Here is a 13,699-nt window from a genome sequence, read left to right as displayed (position 1 = left end):
AATAATATCGAATAAATATTTGTTAATTTCTAAATATTTTTTTTCTTAGTGTACTGTGACAGTCTCTACTCCCGCATTATCAGAAATACAATAAAAGAATTTTTGTGACAGAGAGAAAAATCTGAATATTCTCTCCGTGCGGAATAACCGGTTAACAATGTGTTCATGATGAAAACGATTGAAATGATTTGACGGCGTGTGAGGTACTGTGAAACGATGCCGCTCGCGCGTCGCAAAATGAGTTAATGGCGATGTGTTGTTGGTGTGTCGTGTGCGTACCACACGCGCTCGCCTTTTACCCCTCGTACACGTCATTGACGAGAAAGATGTGGAACATGCTTGTTCATACGTTTCGAAACATTTTATTTTTCCATCTTGTCTTTCCTTTTAATCCGGCGAAACGCGCGCTCTACGTGCACGTGTATGACGCAACGCGCTTAGTAATTATGTCGTCGCTGCGGCGTTAATTGATTAATTTCGATTTCAGGCGCGACGTTGCTTTATAATTTTGCAATTAAGAATTTAACATTCACGCGCCAACTCGACAATCTATCGCCGGACATCTCTCTGTGGAAGTGCCACACGCAAAGAAAAAACTAGTTTCCAGAGCTAAACAATAGCTGTGGCAGATGTGTCACTGAAATAGGGACAGCTAATGTCGATATTACCGAAGCTAAATTTATTCGCTGTTTAAACTTAGGCGCTACAGCGAGAAATATTAGCTACTAAAAACAAATGACTGTAGTAAATGATTGTAGCTGTGCGGCAAACTTCTTTAATATATGCATACGATAAGAAATTTAGGAATAACTGCCATTTTCTTAGCTACTTGAAATAATGTGCATTTTTAACGTCACCTAATATATTTGTATTTCATAACGAATGCATTTTAGCTGTTATAGCCAATTCTTAGCAGTGACAGCTAAACGATTAGCCTTTTGACTAAGTTTGAATCAGCTACCGCGGTTTAGCTGATATTACTAAGTCATTTTTTTGCGTGTGGTGGGCGTGATCTCATTTTACACCTTGGCTGCGTTCGATATTCACTTCTGAAAATCTACAGTTACATGTTACATATATTACAGTTATGATATTACTGCTCGTTACAATGTATAATTTTGATTCTTGGCTTTTTTTCAAACAAGAATGGCGTGAGTGGCACCAATAATATAACAATAAATAACATCATATGCTTTATTATAACGAAAGATGCTTTCCGTAAAGACTGATTCACATTGATAGGAATCCAATGTAGAATCGAAACGTTTTACTTCAAAATTATAGTATACATTTTTTTACTATATTTATGCGTAATTCCTTTCAACACTTGCTTTAATAGACCCTCTACATTTTCAATTTAGACTTATATATACTATATATTTCCAGTACTGACAGTGAATATTCGAACGCTTGTCGGAAAATTTCTCCCTTTCTCTCTCTCTCTCTCTCTCTCTCTCTCTCTCTCTCTCTCTCTCTCTCTCTCACTCGCGGAAATTGCGTCGTCGGTAGACGGTGTCTCGACTCCACCTTCGGCCGATTCGCTTATAAATAACGACGAATGGTGCATGGCAAGTTGTAGTTTATTGCGCTCGATATAATAATAGCGGGCGCAAATTGCAACAAACGGTGTCGTCAGGAGAACCAATTTACTACTTACTACTCTTATGCTTCAGCGAAGCGACGCGCGAGCTTTTCGCGACCAATTCTCGTTGCGGAAGCCTCTCGCGAATGTTTCGACCTGCAGAAAGAGGAGAAAAAGGAAGAAAGAAAGAAGAGAGGAGAATCATTGAAATTGGAGCTCTTTCCGGGCTCGGTCGGAGATTCGTATTGCGGATGATTATTTCTCATTCGTTGCAACTCGCGCTCGTATTAAACGAGGGTCTCGTTGGGTCGCATCGATCGCGACCTAAAATTTATTTCGAACCGCGCGGCGTTCGCGGGCGAACTTAAATAAAACGATAATGAAAGTCGAGTTCGATCGCCGGGCTTATCGGCGATAGTTGAACACCGCGGGGATGAATTATGGGATTTCGTCGTATGGAATGGCCGTTCAGGAAAGCCGTCGAGAGCGCAAGTCGCAGGACGCTGTGTGTGCCACCCACGAAGGCACATTGGTCGATGAAAAGCTCCGCGGGTCCGCCTTTCTCGCAGAAAAGCTCGGGCATGCGCTCCCCCGGCTCGCGCCATCGAGCAAAGAGAGGCTATTTACTGAGAGCGTATTGTTGCCCTTCGCGATATACAGAATTGTTGAAACATCGTATAAACGAGTCCCGCATTCGCGCGATTTACGTAATGAATGTCTGCCAGATGATTGGTCCCGCATTATTGTATCCGTAAATCAAAAATCAACTCCGAGGCGGAACCTAATAATCGTGCATGTTTCCTGCGTGTATTCTGTCAGTAGAGATCGCTAATTATTCGCAATTACAGCGCAATCGCCAGACGTCGTGTATTCCCGAATCGAAATTCTGGTCCTACTTTCGATTTACTTTCTAACGTCTCTGTGTGTCCTCAAAAGTTGGTATACGTTTAGCACACATGGAGTCCTACTCGGCATCTTAACACTAGAAGGATCAAGGTAGCCAATTCGGCTTCTCGCAAAATTCAAACAGTTATAATTGTTTTCAATTTCTCTCCCATATGATAACCTCTTGTCACTTTTCATCATAATCTTAATTTTGGTAAATAAAAAATTTAATTACACAAGATGGTGTATTGAATTTTTATTTAATTGTTTACCTAGAAGGACCGTTGGAGCCAATTTGGCTCCCTTATTTCTGATATTGCATTCATATATGTTTTACGATTTTATTAACAAGTTTTATGACTTTAAACAGATATATATGTATAAAAATATTTATTTTTCTGTTTAAAGTCATCAAACTTGTTAATAAAATCATAAAACATATGTGAATGCAATATCAGAAATAAGGGAGCTAAATTGGCTCTAACGGTCCTTCTAGGTAAACAATAAAAATTCAACACACCATCTTGTATAATTAAATTTTTTATTTACCAAAATTAAGATTATGATGAAAAATCACAAGAGGTTATCACATGGAAGAGAAATTGAAAAAAGTTATAGCTGTTTGAATTTTGCGAGGAGCCAAATTGGCTATCTTGGTTTTTCTAGTGTTAAATAGTAAAAAATGCACAAAATGCCTTTGTCAAAGTAGTAAGCGTTAAATGGAATATTGAGATCGAAAGTAGGATCAAACCCGAAACCTGCCCGAGTCGAAATTTCAGTCCTGTATTCGACCTCAACTTTTTAACATCAGCATATTCTCAAGGATCAGTGTAAGTTTAATGCATATGGAAACTGAAATCCTATTTAGCGCCTTAAATGGCAATAAACATACCAAATATCGCTTGTAGATTCTAAAGGCAAAGCTGTAAATTAAGTAAAACCAAAAGAGGCTGATATAAACTTCAAAATGTCAAAGCAAACGTTAAATGTTAGACATAGAAGCTGAAGGTGGGATCAAAATTTCGACTGGGGTTACGATCGCGTACGAAAAATCGCACACGTGCGAGCCGTGCGAACGTAACACGCACACGCGGAGTTTCGTTCCCCGCGCGACCTTCCCGCACACTTCCGAAAGAAAGATCCAGGTGTACGGTAAACATATCGCGAACATCGTAAACATAGGCACGTGTGCCTCCGGACGCTATGGGGCGATTTGTTTAATCGATGGCGAGACCCTTTGATTCCGGTAGACCTCATGATCCATGATCGTACGCGCGTGTTCTTCCCGGTAGTCACAAAAGCGGAGCAAGTTTTGACATACACGATGCAATAAGCATAAGTTTTTTTTTTTAATATATATGTATAGAGGTCAGAAAAGCACTTTTTCTCGTACTTGACAAGCACAGGTTTAACGAACGCCATCGTTGTCGTCGTCGTCGTCATTGAACTCCTCCTCCTCCCCTCCTCTTTCTCCCCTCTTTGCCGTTGAGGTTGAACGATTTTGTTGCAACAATTATCGCTAACGTAGAGTTTTTGCATTGCTGTCACCGCTTCGCCAAAGGCGAAAGCTGAATCCGATCGCTGAAAGTTTTATCGAGCGTGAAACCGTAGCAACTGACGAAAGAAACAAAAAAACGGAGGAGAGGACGGGAGGGGGGCAAGGGTGAAGGAGAAGAAGTAGAAGAAGAGAGAAAAAAGCGGCAACGGTAATTCCAGCAAATGATATTTCCAAGAGATGCCCGTCGTGAATTCGTAAATTGGGCGGAATTTCGTGACGGTAGTTTCTAATCGACCATGCCGTTTTTAGACGTCTTCTTTTATCGAGGGAATTAGGCGCATCGAGATTATCAAATCGCCCGATCTGCCGCGCCGCCCGAAAAGCCCGCGAATGGGATATTTAATACATTGTCAAACTTCGCGTTTCCATTAAAGTTCGCCCGCGCGGGCGTTTCGAATTTTCGCGACTCTCCGCCGCGTGTCCGTTCCGGGCGAGATCAATAATCGCATCGGCCAAATGTACCTCCTCCTCCTCATTCTCCCCCTTTCTCTCCCCCTCCTCCCCCGCTGCCCCGGCGCTACTGTCAAATTGACTAAATATTTATCGACGTGACGACGTGAAATCGCCGTGTAACTTGTTATATGAATATGAAGCGCGACAGCGCGGCGTTTTGATCCGACCGGCGGCAGAATAATGGCCCCGACTGTGCGTACAGACGAGATCGCGACTTTACTACCACCGACTGTTCTAGATTTTCATGGGAGATTGTTTATAGTGCAAGCGAGAGAGAGAGAGAGAGTGAGAGAGAGAGGATGTGTGGACTACTTTGCGACTCGCGAGTCGTTATTGCTCGCCGCGATTCAACGACGTACAAACGTTCCACATATAGAACGCGTGGCGTACGTACCAGCCGTAAAGCCAGAGGAAACGATAATCCTCTTTATTGGCAACCTTTTTCTATCCTTCTTCGTTCTATCCCTACGCCGTGACAGACTGCAAAGCAGACTATGTTGTTCGCGTAATGAATCATATCGGGCGGGAAAGACCGTATGAATTTTTACGGTCGTGAGCCGATACGACGTCTCGGCCGCGGGACGACTTAAGCCCGTGTCACGTTACGGATTGGAGATAGAGAATTGTGGATTGAAGATTGGAACTTGACCAATTGGAGCCAAGCAGCCCAAGACCAAAGTGCATTGATTCGTCGAAATCTAATCTTCAATCCCCAATCCGTAGTGTGACACGGGCTTTAGGGCGCATTCACACCTTGGCAGAAAAGCAGAAAGTAGAGAAGCAGAGGCCAATCAGAACTCGTGCTGGTGGTTAGGTGATAGTCGACTAGTTTCTGCTTTTCTACCAGCGCGAGTTCTGACTGGCTTCTGCCTTTCTGCTTTTTGCCAAAATGTGATTTCTCCCTAAGACCCAAATCAGACTAACGATTGCCGATTGACAATTAGCGATTGGTGATTAATACTTAGTTAATTAGAGCAACATAGTAGCTACTTTGCTTTAATTGGTTTAAAATTAATCGGCAATCACTAGTCTCATTCGGACTTTAGGCACTGTGAAGTTGAACTGTCAAAATTGACGCTCATTACCGACGGGGCTTACACATTAAAATAAATTGATCACTAAGAGGCAAACACAGGTTAAAGTCGTGGACAATAACGAACACTTATAACGAAACGTTTATCTCTTCTCAACTCTCTCCTTCTGAATTTCATTCCCTTGACACTTTGTTCTGTACACACAAAAAACACGAAAAACGTGATTGTGTCAGTGACGATTGTCTCTGCATTATCGACATTGTTCGAGTCCGCCATCGACTTCAGCATCATCTTAAATAAAAAGCACGTAATGTCGACGAATTCTATTGTGGTAATGGCATTATGCTCTTGTGAGTAATCTTCGAGCGAAAAGTTCGTAAACGCCTGCGGGACAAAATTGGGACGAAGCCCACGAGAAACCGTTGCTTGCGTGCAATTTTACTAGCGTTCAGTCGTCGCCGACTTTTTGCGGACGCTTTGCGGAACAGCGCGTAAATTCCGGGGTCACTCGCGCACCGACGTTTATATTTGTATCATCGTAAAGTGGCGCAACTAGTGAAAGCCGATGAATTCCGCGAGCTAAAGTTCAGAGGGGGCGGAGGTGGGGGCGTATCACTGTGGGAATCAAGCGACTTTTCTGCATTGTTGCGCGAAAATTGCGCTCGACTGCTCGCCCCGGCATCGACGCATTTACCGTGTGCGGACGAGGACGACGTCAGCAGGAGCGCGCAGCCGTTGGTTGCGGCGACGGTGATACGTTCGCAGAGAGGACGCGACGTTCGTGAGATTTTCAAAGCCGATGTGGCCGCAGCAAGCTTGTTAGAGGCTTGCCTTCAGTCCCCCTGAAAAATTCCGCGAGCTTATCGATCGCGCGGAAGAAACGACGACGATGCGAGGTGAGGCGAGCGTTGCTTGCGGATTCTCCAAGGAGACTATTATACGGTAACAAAACGATACGCTTCGAGCTGGATATCAGTGACATACAGTGACAACGGCTCGACATGCACACGATCGCGACGTGGAGAACCGTAGAACGAGCGAACGAACGAACAGTGGCTATTACGGGAGAAACATGGCCTCGGCCGTTTTTGTTGATGTCCCGATGTCGTGTCTTCCGCTCGAGTCACGCTAAGTTTTCTCGCTCGTTCGCCGGTGTTACCGGGAAATACCTTTCTTTCCTTTGGAGAGAAAGAGAGAGAGAGAGAGACTCACTCGTCGATTTATATTTTCTAATAACGTATGTACGCGCGCGGGACCGACGTAGATTTTCCCAGGCGAACGAACGCGAACACACAGCGACTCGGCCACGTCCGTCTTATCCGCGAACACGTACGCGTGCACGCCCACATTAGACGCATTACCATATTTATTGCTTCGGCGGTAACGTTTGCGTTCGTGTGGGCGAAGAGCGTGTCATGGATGAGCGATGTGTGGATGAGGCCGGGCGTGTTTCGGGTAAATGCACAGGTACACGCGAGAATTCCCCGATGACGGCGATGCGAATCCCCGGCGTCCATCGCCCGCAACGACGCAAAACGTCGAATTTGTTTACGATACTGCGAAAGATCGCAGCGCGTAAATTCCTCAGGCGAACCTCGCGTCAACGGGATCCTTCTTCCGAGTTGGAAATGATCAATGTGCCGCGCATACTCGCGTACTTGAACCTTCTGATGACGACTTGAACCTTCTGAGCGATCGCCGCAAGAGACGAGCGAACCCGACTGGAAATTTATCCTATGGTCCTGATCAAGTTGATCCCAATCAATTATTTGGTTTACATAAGGTCATGAGACTTGGTTAGATAGCGCGCAAGAGTGTGTGAATGTTTGATTAACGTGGTGCGTGAGTTTGGGATGATTTTAGTGTATTGAATTAAGTATAGGGAGTCAGACAGGAGGGAAATTATGCAGGAGTGAATGCGTAGATAGAATGCGTGAGTGAAGGCGAAATAAGGCGTTGTTATGTAGAAAAGCAGGATTCGGGACGGAAAAATGTATAGATAATAGAGGTTATGGCGTCATAAGGAACAGGTAGTTAGGGTACTGTAAGGTAATAAGGCAAGCTGAAATTAGTATGGTGATGCAAAGGAAATTATCGATAGAGGAAATGTATAATAGGTGGTAGTGGAATACAAAAGTACACACCAGAAATAGAGGAAGAAAAGGATACAAAAAACAAGGAAGGAAGGTTTGATCATCATAATACCAATGCTACCGCGTTCTTCTATTTTTATCACTTTTTATTTTTATCACTCCTTATATAATAAGGATAGAATGACACAGTAGCGCTGAATAGTGCTAATAGCGAGCTCTGCGAACGCACTTCACATGGAAAAAAGAATTCTATTGGTGCAACCGAATTTTCGGTTGCTCAGGGATCAAACGAAAACTCGGCTGTAGGAACAGAAAAATTCCTTTATGAGACTTCTGCATAGTCAATTGTTCTCAGTTGCCTCAACCGATTTCTAATATCGTTGAATGTTCAGACGAATATTTTCGGTTGCGACAACAGAAATTTTATTTTCATAACAGAGATATCGCTTCTGATCACCTAATTTTCAGTTGGTTCCTATTTGATTGCACCAACTGAAATTTGTTTGCGTGTAGATGTACTTATTAAAAAATAGAAAACCTGACGTCTGGGAGGGAGAGGAGAGGAATCGTGCAGTCATTTTAAATCACCATTAAAGAGGTTAATACGGTCCTGTCTGTCACAATGCGTTGCGTGACTTATCAGGACCCGATAACACCTCACACAAACCAGATGGCTGATTGGGATCAACCTGGTCAGGATCATAGTATAAATTTCTAGTCGGAAAGCTTCGGTGGGACGCGGATTGTTCGTGGTGAGTCGCGCGGATTTCTAAGCCAGGCCAAATAAATATCGGGTACGGTGTATCGCGAGCGAGCGAGCGAGCGAGCTAGCTAGCTAGCTAGCTAGCTAACGTGTCAGGTGAAAGGTACACAGGTGTGGCTAACGTAACAGTTCACACTGCACAATCGCGAGAGACTCGAAATAATTCGCTCCGACTGATTGCGGCTGTCGCGCACTCGTTGCGGGACGTGCTTGTATCAGCTGGACCACCCGAAACAAATACGCCCTCGTTATTATCGCGCGTATCGCCCTACGTTACATTGCTGTCGACAATCAAGAGAGAAAGAGAGAGAGAGAGAGAGAGAGAGAGAGAGAGAGAGAGAGAGAAAGAAGCAGAGAGAAAGAGAGGCAGAGCGATAGCTTTCCACGCGCGCCTGGGGAACCTTCGTCGTCATAATGCAATGTTCATGCGCGCATGATGATAAAAAGGCGCTGAGAGCGATGAAAGTTCGAGGATTAATTGCGAAACACGTCGTTTGTAATATCTAATCATCTAACTAAGAAGTCGCTATCTGCATACTTTCATTTTCTTTGTGTCTCGGCACGAGAAGCGGAATGGTATCTGTGTGTCGCGCGTGTGCCTGTGTCTGTGCGAGTCGGGACGAGGCTTCCAGGAAAGCTTTTATGCGCACTTCGCGCGTACAGGTGCCTGGGATAATCACTGCGATGTTAACCGCGCTGATGATAAGTAATGTCTCTCCCGCGATCAAGGAGGTATCTGTTCGCCGCTGCGTGTGTTTACAAGGCTTCGATCAGGCAAAACAACGATTGAGAAGGAACAGCTCTTTCGTATCCTCCTCATTTTCATTAGAACAAAAATACGTAAAAATTAATATTAGATCTTCCCAGGGACGTCTTGAGGACGTTCTCAGGACAACTACAGGACATCCCTTGAAGGTATGTGCTGTCTGGGGATAGTTTTATGTATAAATATTCGTATTTTCCGCACTAATGCATGAGATAAAACAACATTCTTCTTATATTTTCATCAAATGTATATCTGACAATCTCTGAAATGTTTTTCAGATACAAGAAAATTCACAATCCTTTTAGAATATTAAAGTTTTCATTTCTTAAAATACTACTAAAAATTGTCCACAGTCTAGAAAGTCACGTTGAAATAGCAAGGTAATAAATGAAAATGCTGTAAGCCCGTAAAATGGTATAAAAAATATAGATTGAGGGTTAAAACATTTTTTAGAGACTTTAAAAAGTTTCTCTAGTTACTACACTGTAAAAACTGATGCGTTAAATTTAACACATTTCATGTGTCCCAAATCATTCACTCTCATTTATGTGTAAATTTAACACAAAACAAATGTGTTAAAAAATAATACGCATAATATAGAAAAAATTAACACAAGAATTTAACACTTGAATACCGTTAGGAATTACAGGTTGTGTTAAATTGACATCTTTAATATGTCAGACATAGATTATGTCAATTTAACATTTTCATTTCATCAAAACCATGGATTAATACTTCTCTCAAATGTTAAAGTAACGTTTTATTTTAGTTAATTTAACATTATACATATGTCGATTTAACGCAAACTGTGATTCCTGACAGTATTTAAGTGTAAAATTCTTGTGTTAATTTTTTACATATTATGCATGTTACTTTTTACTATATTTGTTTTCTATTAAATTTACACATAAATGAGTGGATGATTTGGGACACATGAAATGTTAAATCTAACACATCAGTTTTTACAATGTATATACTTAATTTCCTAATGGCATTTAATCCTCCCATCGTGCCGAAACTGGACCGCGATGATCGCGTCGCCTCGCGCGACGTGGACGTAATTTTTGCTTAGACAGTAATAATCGTGTTTTTCCACCTCGCGAAGACGCAAAGGCTCGCGAGAAGCCGTCGAGCTCCGCGAGTCTGCCCGACGCCTCATTCGTCGTGCATCAGCACGTCGCTCGCTAATTTGTGTTTCTCGCGCGCGAGGCCTCGAATTAATACGAACGATCGCGCGAAATGGTAATGTTATGATGCCAATGAGCCTCTATTGCCACGTTAATCTGATTTACTTAACGTCCCTTTGTTCTTGTGGCCGGTGCCGCTCCTGAGACGCGCTTTGTCGGCTCGTTCTCAGTAACAGATCGGATTCCGTGTCGCTAATTATGTCGAGGAATTATCGAGCCGTAAAGCGTTAAAAGAAAATATGCGAAGATAACACCGCGATCTCACGTGCGCGCGCGAGAAGGATTCTCGAGGCACGACGGCAGTGGCGTGCGAAAAGCGACGGTCGAATTGTCATTCCGATAAGAATCCGACGTTGTGAGATGAACAATTGAGTCAGTCAGTGCGGAACCCACTACCAGCACCGCTGGTCGTGTATGCAAATTTCATTGGCATTGTTAGGCGTGATGAAATGTTGACAGTCGTGGTCGACGGCGCGACCTCGTGCGTCTCTATGCGCCTTAATACAGTTACGCGTAATCGTGCGATAAAATTGCACAACGCGCTTCAGAAAGAAATAGTACAAGTGACCCTGATAGAAATATTCAGTGCAGTTTTGGTTGCAGTTGTGGTGGACAGTTGTGGTGGACAGTTGTGTTAACTTTTGTCTAGTAACTACTTGGGATCAAGACGTAAGGTTTTCCTGCAGTTACTTCGCACGAAAGATGCGCAAATTTTGAACCCATTCACGAAAACGAAACATAAAATAAACAAAAACTTATTCAACTGATTAAAGAATTTATTTACTGAGAAAGCAGAATACTCAGAATTATACAAAAATTTCACGTAACATTTATCACAGTAAAATACATTTGTAGTTAAAGTTTTCTGCGATTCGTTTGCATCGTTCATGAGAAATTTAAATACGAATATACGAAAGAAAATACGAATATCGCAATTTTGCACGTATAATCTTATGACATAAGCAATATAGATAACTGTTATTCGAGTATAACTGATCGAGTGAATCTGAATAAAAAACTTACCGTTGTAAATGTTACATCTTAAGAAACGCGGCATAAAATAAAAAATAATATTCATTAAGTATCCACGCGTGTTCAGTAAACTGCTTAAACCGCCGGATAACTCTATTAAGTTCTTGTCCAATTTCTACGCAGTATTTCTACACTGAGAAAACAAAATTTAAAAGTTAATAAATATTTATTAGATGGATACCATTAACACATATTTACTTAAATCAAAATTCTTTTCATTTAAACCGAGTTTGTTTACTAAAACCGAGTAAACAATTTTCGATTTAAATGAAGAGAATTTTGATTTAAATAAATATATATGTTAATTGTATCCATCTAATAAATATTCGTTAATTTTTTCTCAGTGTACAATTGGCGAGAACGCATCGGTACTAAACAGATAACTAAGCAGATGTCTACGTGAACCGCATATATTTCTACCAAGGTGGTTGCAGTTTTGTTTCTCGCCGGACGAATCGATTCTGCATTCCTCGATCGGAAGGATGAGGCGAAAGATGACTTTCGAGTGGCACGCTAATCCGACGACGGTGTCGCAGTCGCAAGGATTTAACCGTGAGCGAAAAAAGCGTTTTTTTATAGTAACTTTCGAAGTGAGTGTATAAAACGCGAAATGGATGTCGCTTCTCTCCTCGAGCAGCGAGAAAGGGTACGATTGGAGCGGCGTCGCGCGCATAAGAGATGCAGTCGCGCGTCCGACAATGTCACCGTCGATCGCGCAACTTCACGCTCGTTTCTGCTCCTGTTTTTTCTCCGCTCCTCCGCTCAGTCGTCTTGCAACAACCGGTTATTTATACCGCCGTCGCTTGCACACGTGAATCAGGGCTAATTAACCGTCGAACACTATTCAATTATTGTAATGGTCGATCGCTCTCGCGTTCCACATATCTCGACGCGCGACGTTCTTCTGCGAGAATTGCGTTTCTACAACGGCATTGACAATTAAATGCCTTTGATTCGACACGGAGAAAGTGTCGGGGCGATCGTGTGCGCGCGCAAATCGAACGGGATCCCTTCCTTTTATACGCGATGGCGGAAAACGACGGAGGACGTATGGACAAACGCACGGCGTTTGTCGGCGGTGTGCGCGATGAATAAGTAAACGGGATCGTTTAATCAGAAGCAAACATTTGCATATTATCGGCCTGCCACCGTCGCCCTTTCGGCATCGCGAGGGGAAGAGAAAGAGAGACAGACAGAGAGAGGGGGTCTCAAAATCGAGCCTGGGAATGCTCGCCTCTGCGTTCAGTCCCGGTCGCGTTAATGGTAATATAAGCGGAGGGTTGATACAACACGCGGGTCGCTCTTAATGCGCGCCGATTACACGCACCCGTGAACTCACGCACGCGACGAGAACTGGATTCGTGCAGGAGTGACGGATGGACGTGCGTATACGAACAGCAGGTGGTTACCGAAAGAATTCTGATAGGATAATTGGACGATCCGTAAATCCCTCTCTCTCTCTCTCTCTCTCTTGCCTTTTTGCCCCCTCCTTCCTGCGTCGTCCTCGTTTATTTTGTCTCTTGTCGTGCGAATGTGACACCAACCGATTAATTCGTGACGATTAAATGGATCCTGAATAGGAAGATTCGCAAGACGGAAGTGAAAAACATTCTCGCTGTTGTGGACACGCGAGAAATGCCGCGAATGCCGAATTCAGAAGCAGACTATTAATTTGGCTATGTATTTTATTTTTGTATTTCTTAACCATTTTCTAAATTGTCGATTAATTAATTAATCGATTAAAATTTTCTTTGGCTAAAACAATCGGCCAACTAACGATCAAAATTAATCAACCGCCATATATAAAGCTACAAGTAATTTTGGTTGTTAATCGAACTTTGCGATATGATTGATCATGCACGGATTGATAATTAATCTCATCAATCGATGAAATTATCTGATTTTATGTATGACGATCGATTACTTTTGATTGTTGATTATTCTAGTCGAAGGAATGTTTAATCAACTAATGCCCGAAAATTCAGTCGCCGAAAGCCAGCGCGAAAAATTAGCAAAAATGCCAATACAATTTCCTGCCCCGGTTCTTGCGTTCATTAATATGTTGTGACGAAATCATGACATGGCCGCCTCGTCGTTTGGTCGTAAAATTCACTGAAAAATGTCTTAAGCAATCAGCACGGCGAAATTTTGTCGCGCCGTGGTGCCACAGCGACGAGATGGAATTTTTATGACTGCATTGAAAAAAATCCTCCTGTTACCGGAGTAAAAGCCCATATTGCTAAGTTTGCTATTTGATAATCGTTACAGATTGAATAGTTACTGTTACAAATCATTTTTCACCATTTGTCATTTTAACAAATATACATTGTCTGAGATGCAAATCAT

General features: G+C 42.7%; 1 protein-coding gene across 2 annotated transcripts in view; it reads left to right on the top strand.

The window, feature by feature from the left end:
* Nucleotides 1-13,699, top strand: part of LOC116851115 (myelin regulatory factor-like protein) — a 40,771-nt gene that overhangs the window by 5,319 nt on the left and 21,753 nt on the right. Inside the window, exons 1-2 of one of the 2 annotated variants that reach the window (XM_032830189.1) lie at nucleotides 10,063-10,990; nucleotides 11,698-11,905. The exons of the other annotated variant lie outside the window; for it this stretch is intronic. Of the exons in view, the coding sequence (XP_032686080.1) occupies nucleotides 11,836-11,905 (70 nt within the window). The 5' untranslated portion in view covers nucleotides 10,063-10,990; nucleotides 11,698-11,835. Of the gene's footprint in view, nucleotides 1-10,062; nucleotides 10,991-11,697; nucleotides 11,906-13,699 lie in introns of those variants that run through there. 2 annotated transcript variants of the gene reach the window in all.

Source organism: Odontomachus brunneus, unplaced genomic scaffold (assembly GCF_010583005.1).
Source record: "Odontomachus brunneus isolate Ranch 3 - 2012 unplaced genomic scaffold, Obru_v1 Obru_scaffold_166, whole genome shotgun sequence".
Classification (NCBI taxonomy): domain Eukaryota; kingdom Metazoa; phylum Arthropoda; class Insecta; order Hymenoptera; family Formicidae; genus Odontomachus; species Odontomachus brunneus.
The sequence above is the reverse complement of the archived record's forward strand: the minus strand, read 5'-3'. Positions and strand labels throughout refer to the sequence as shown.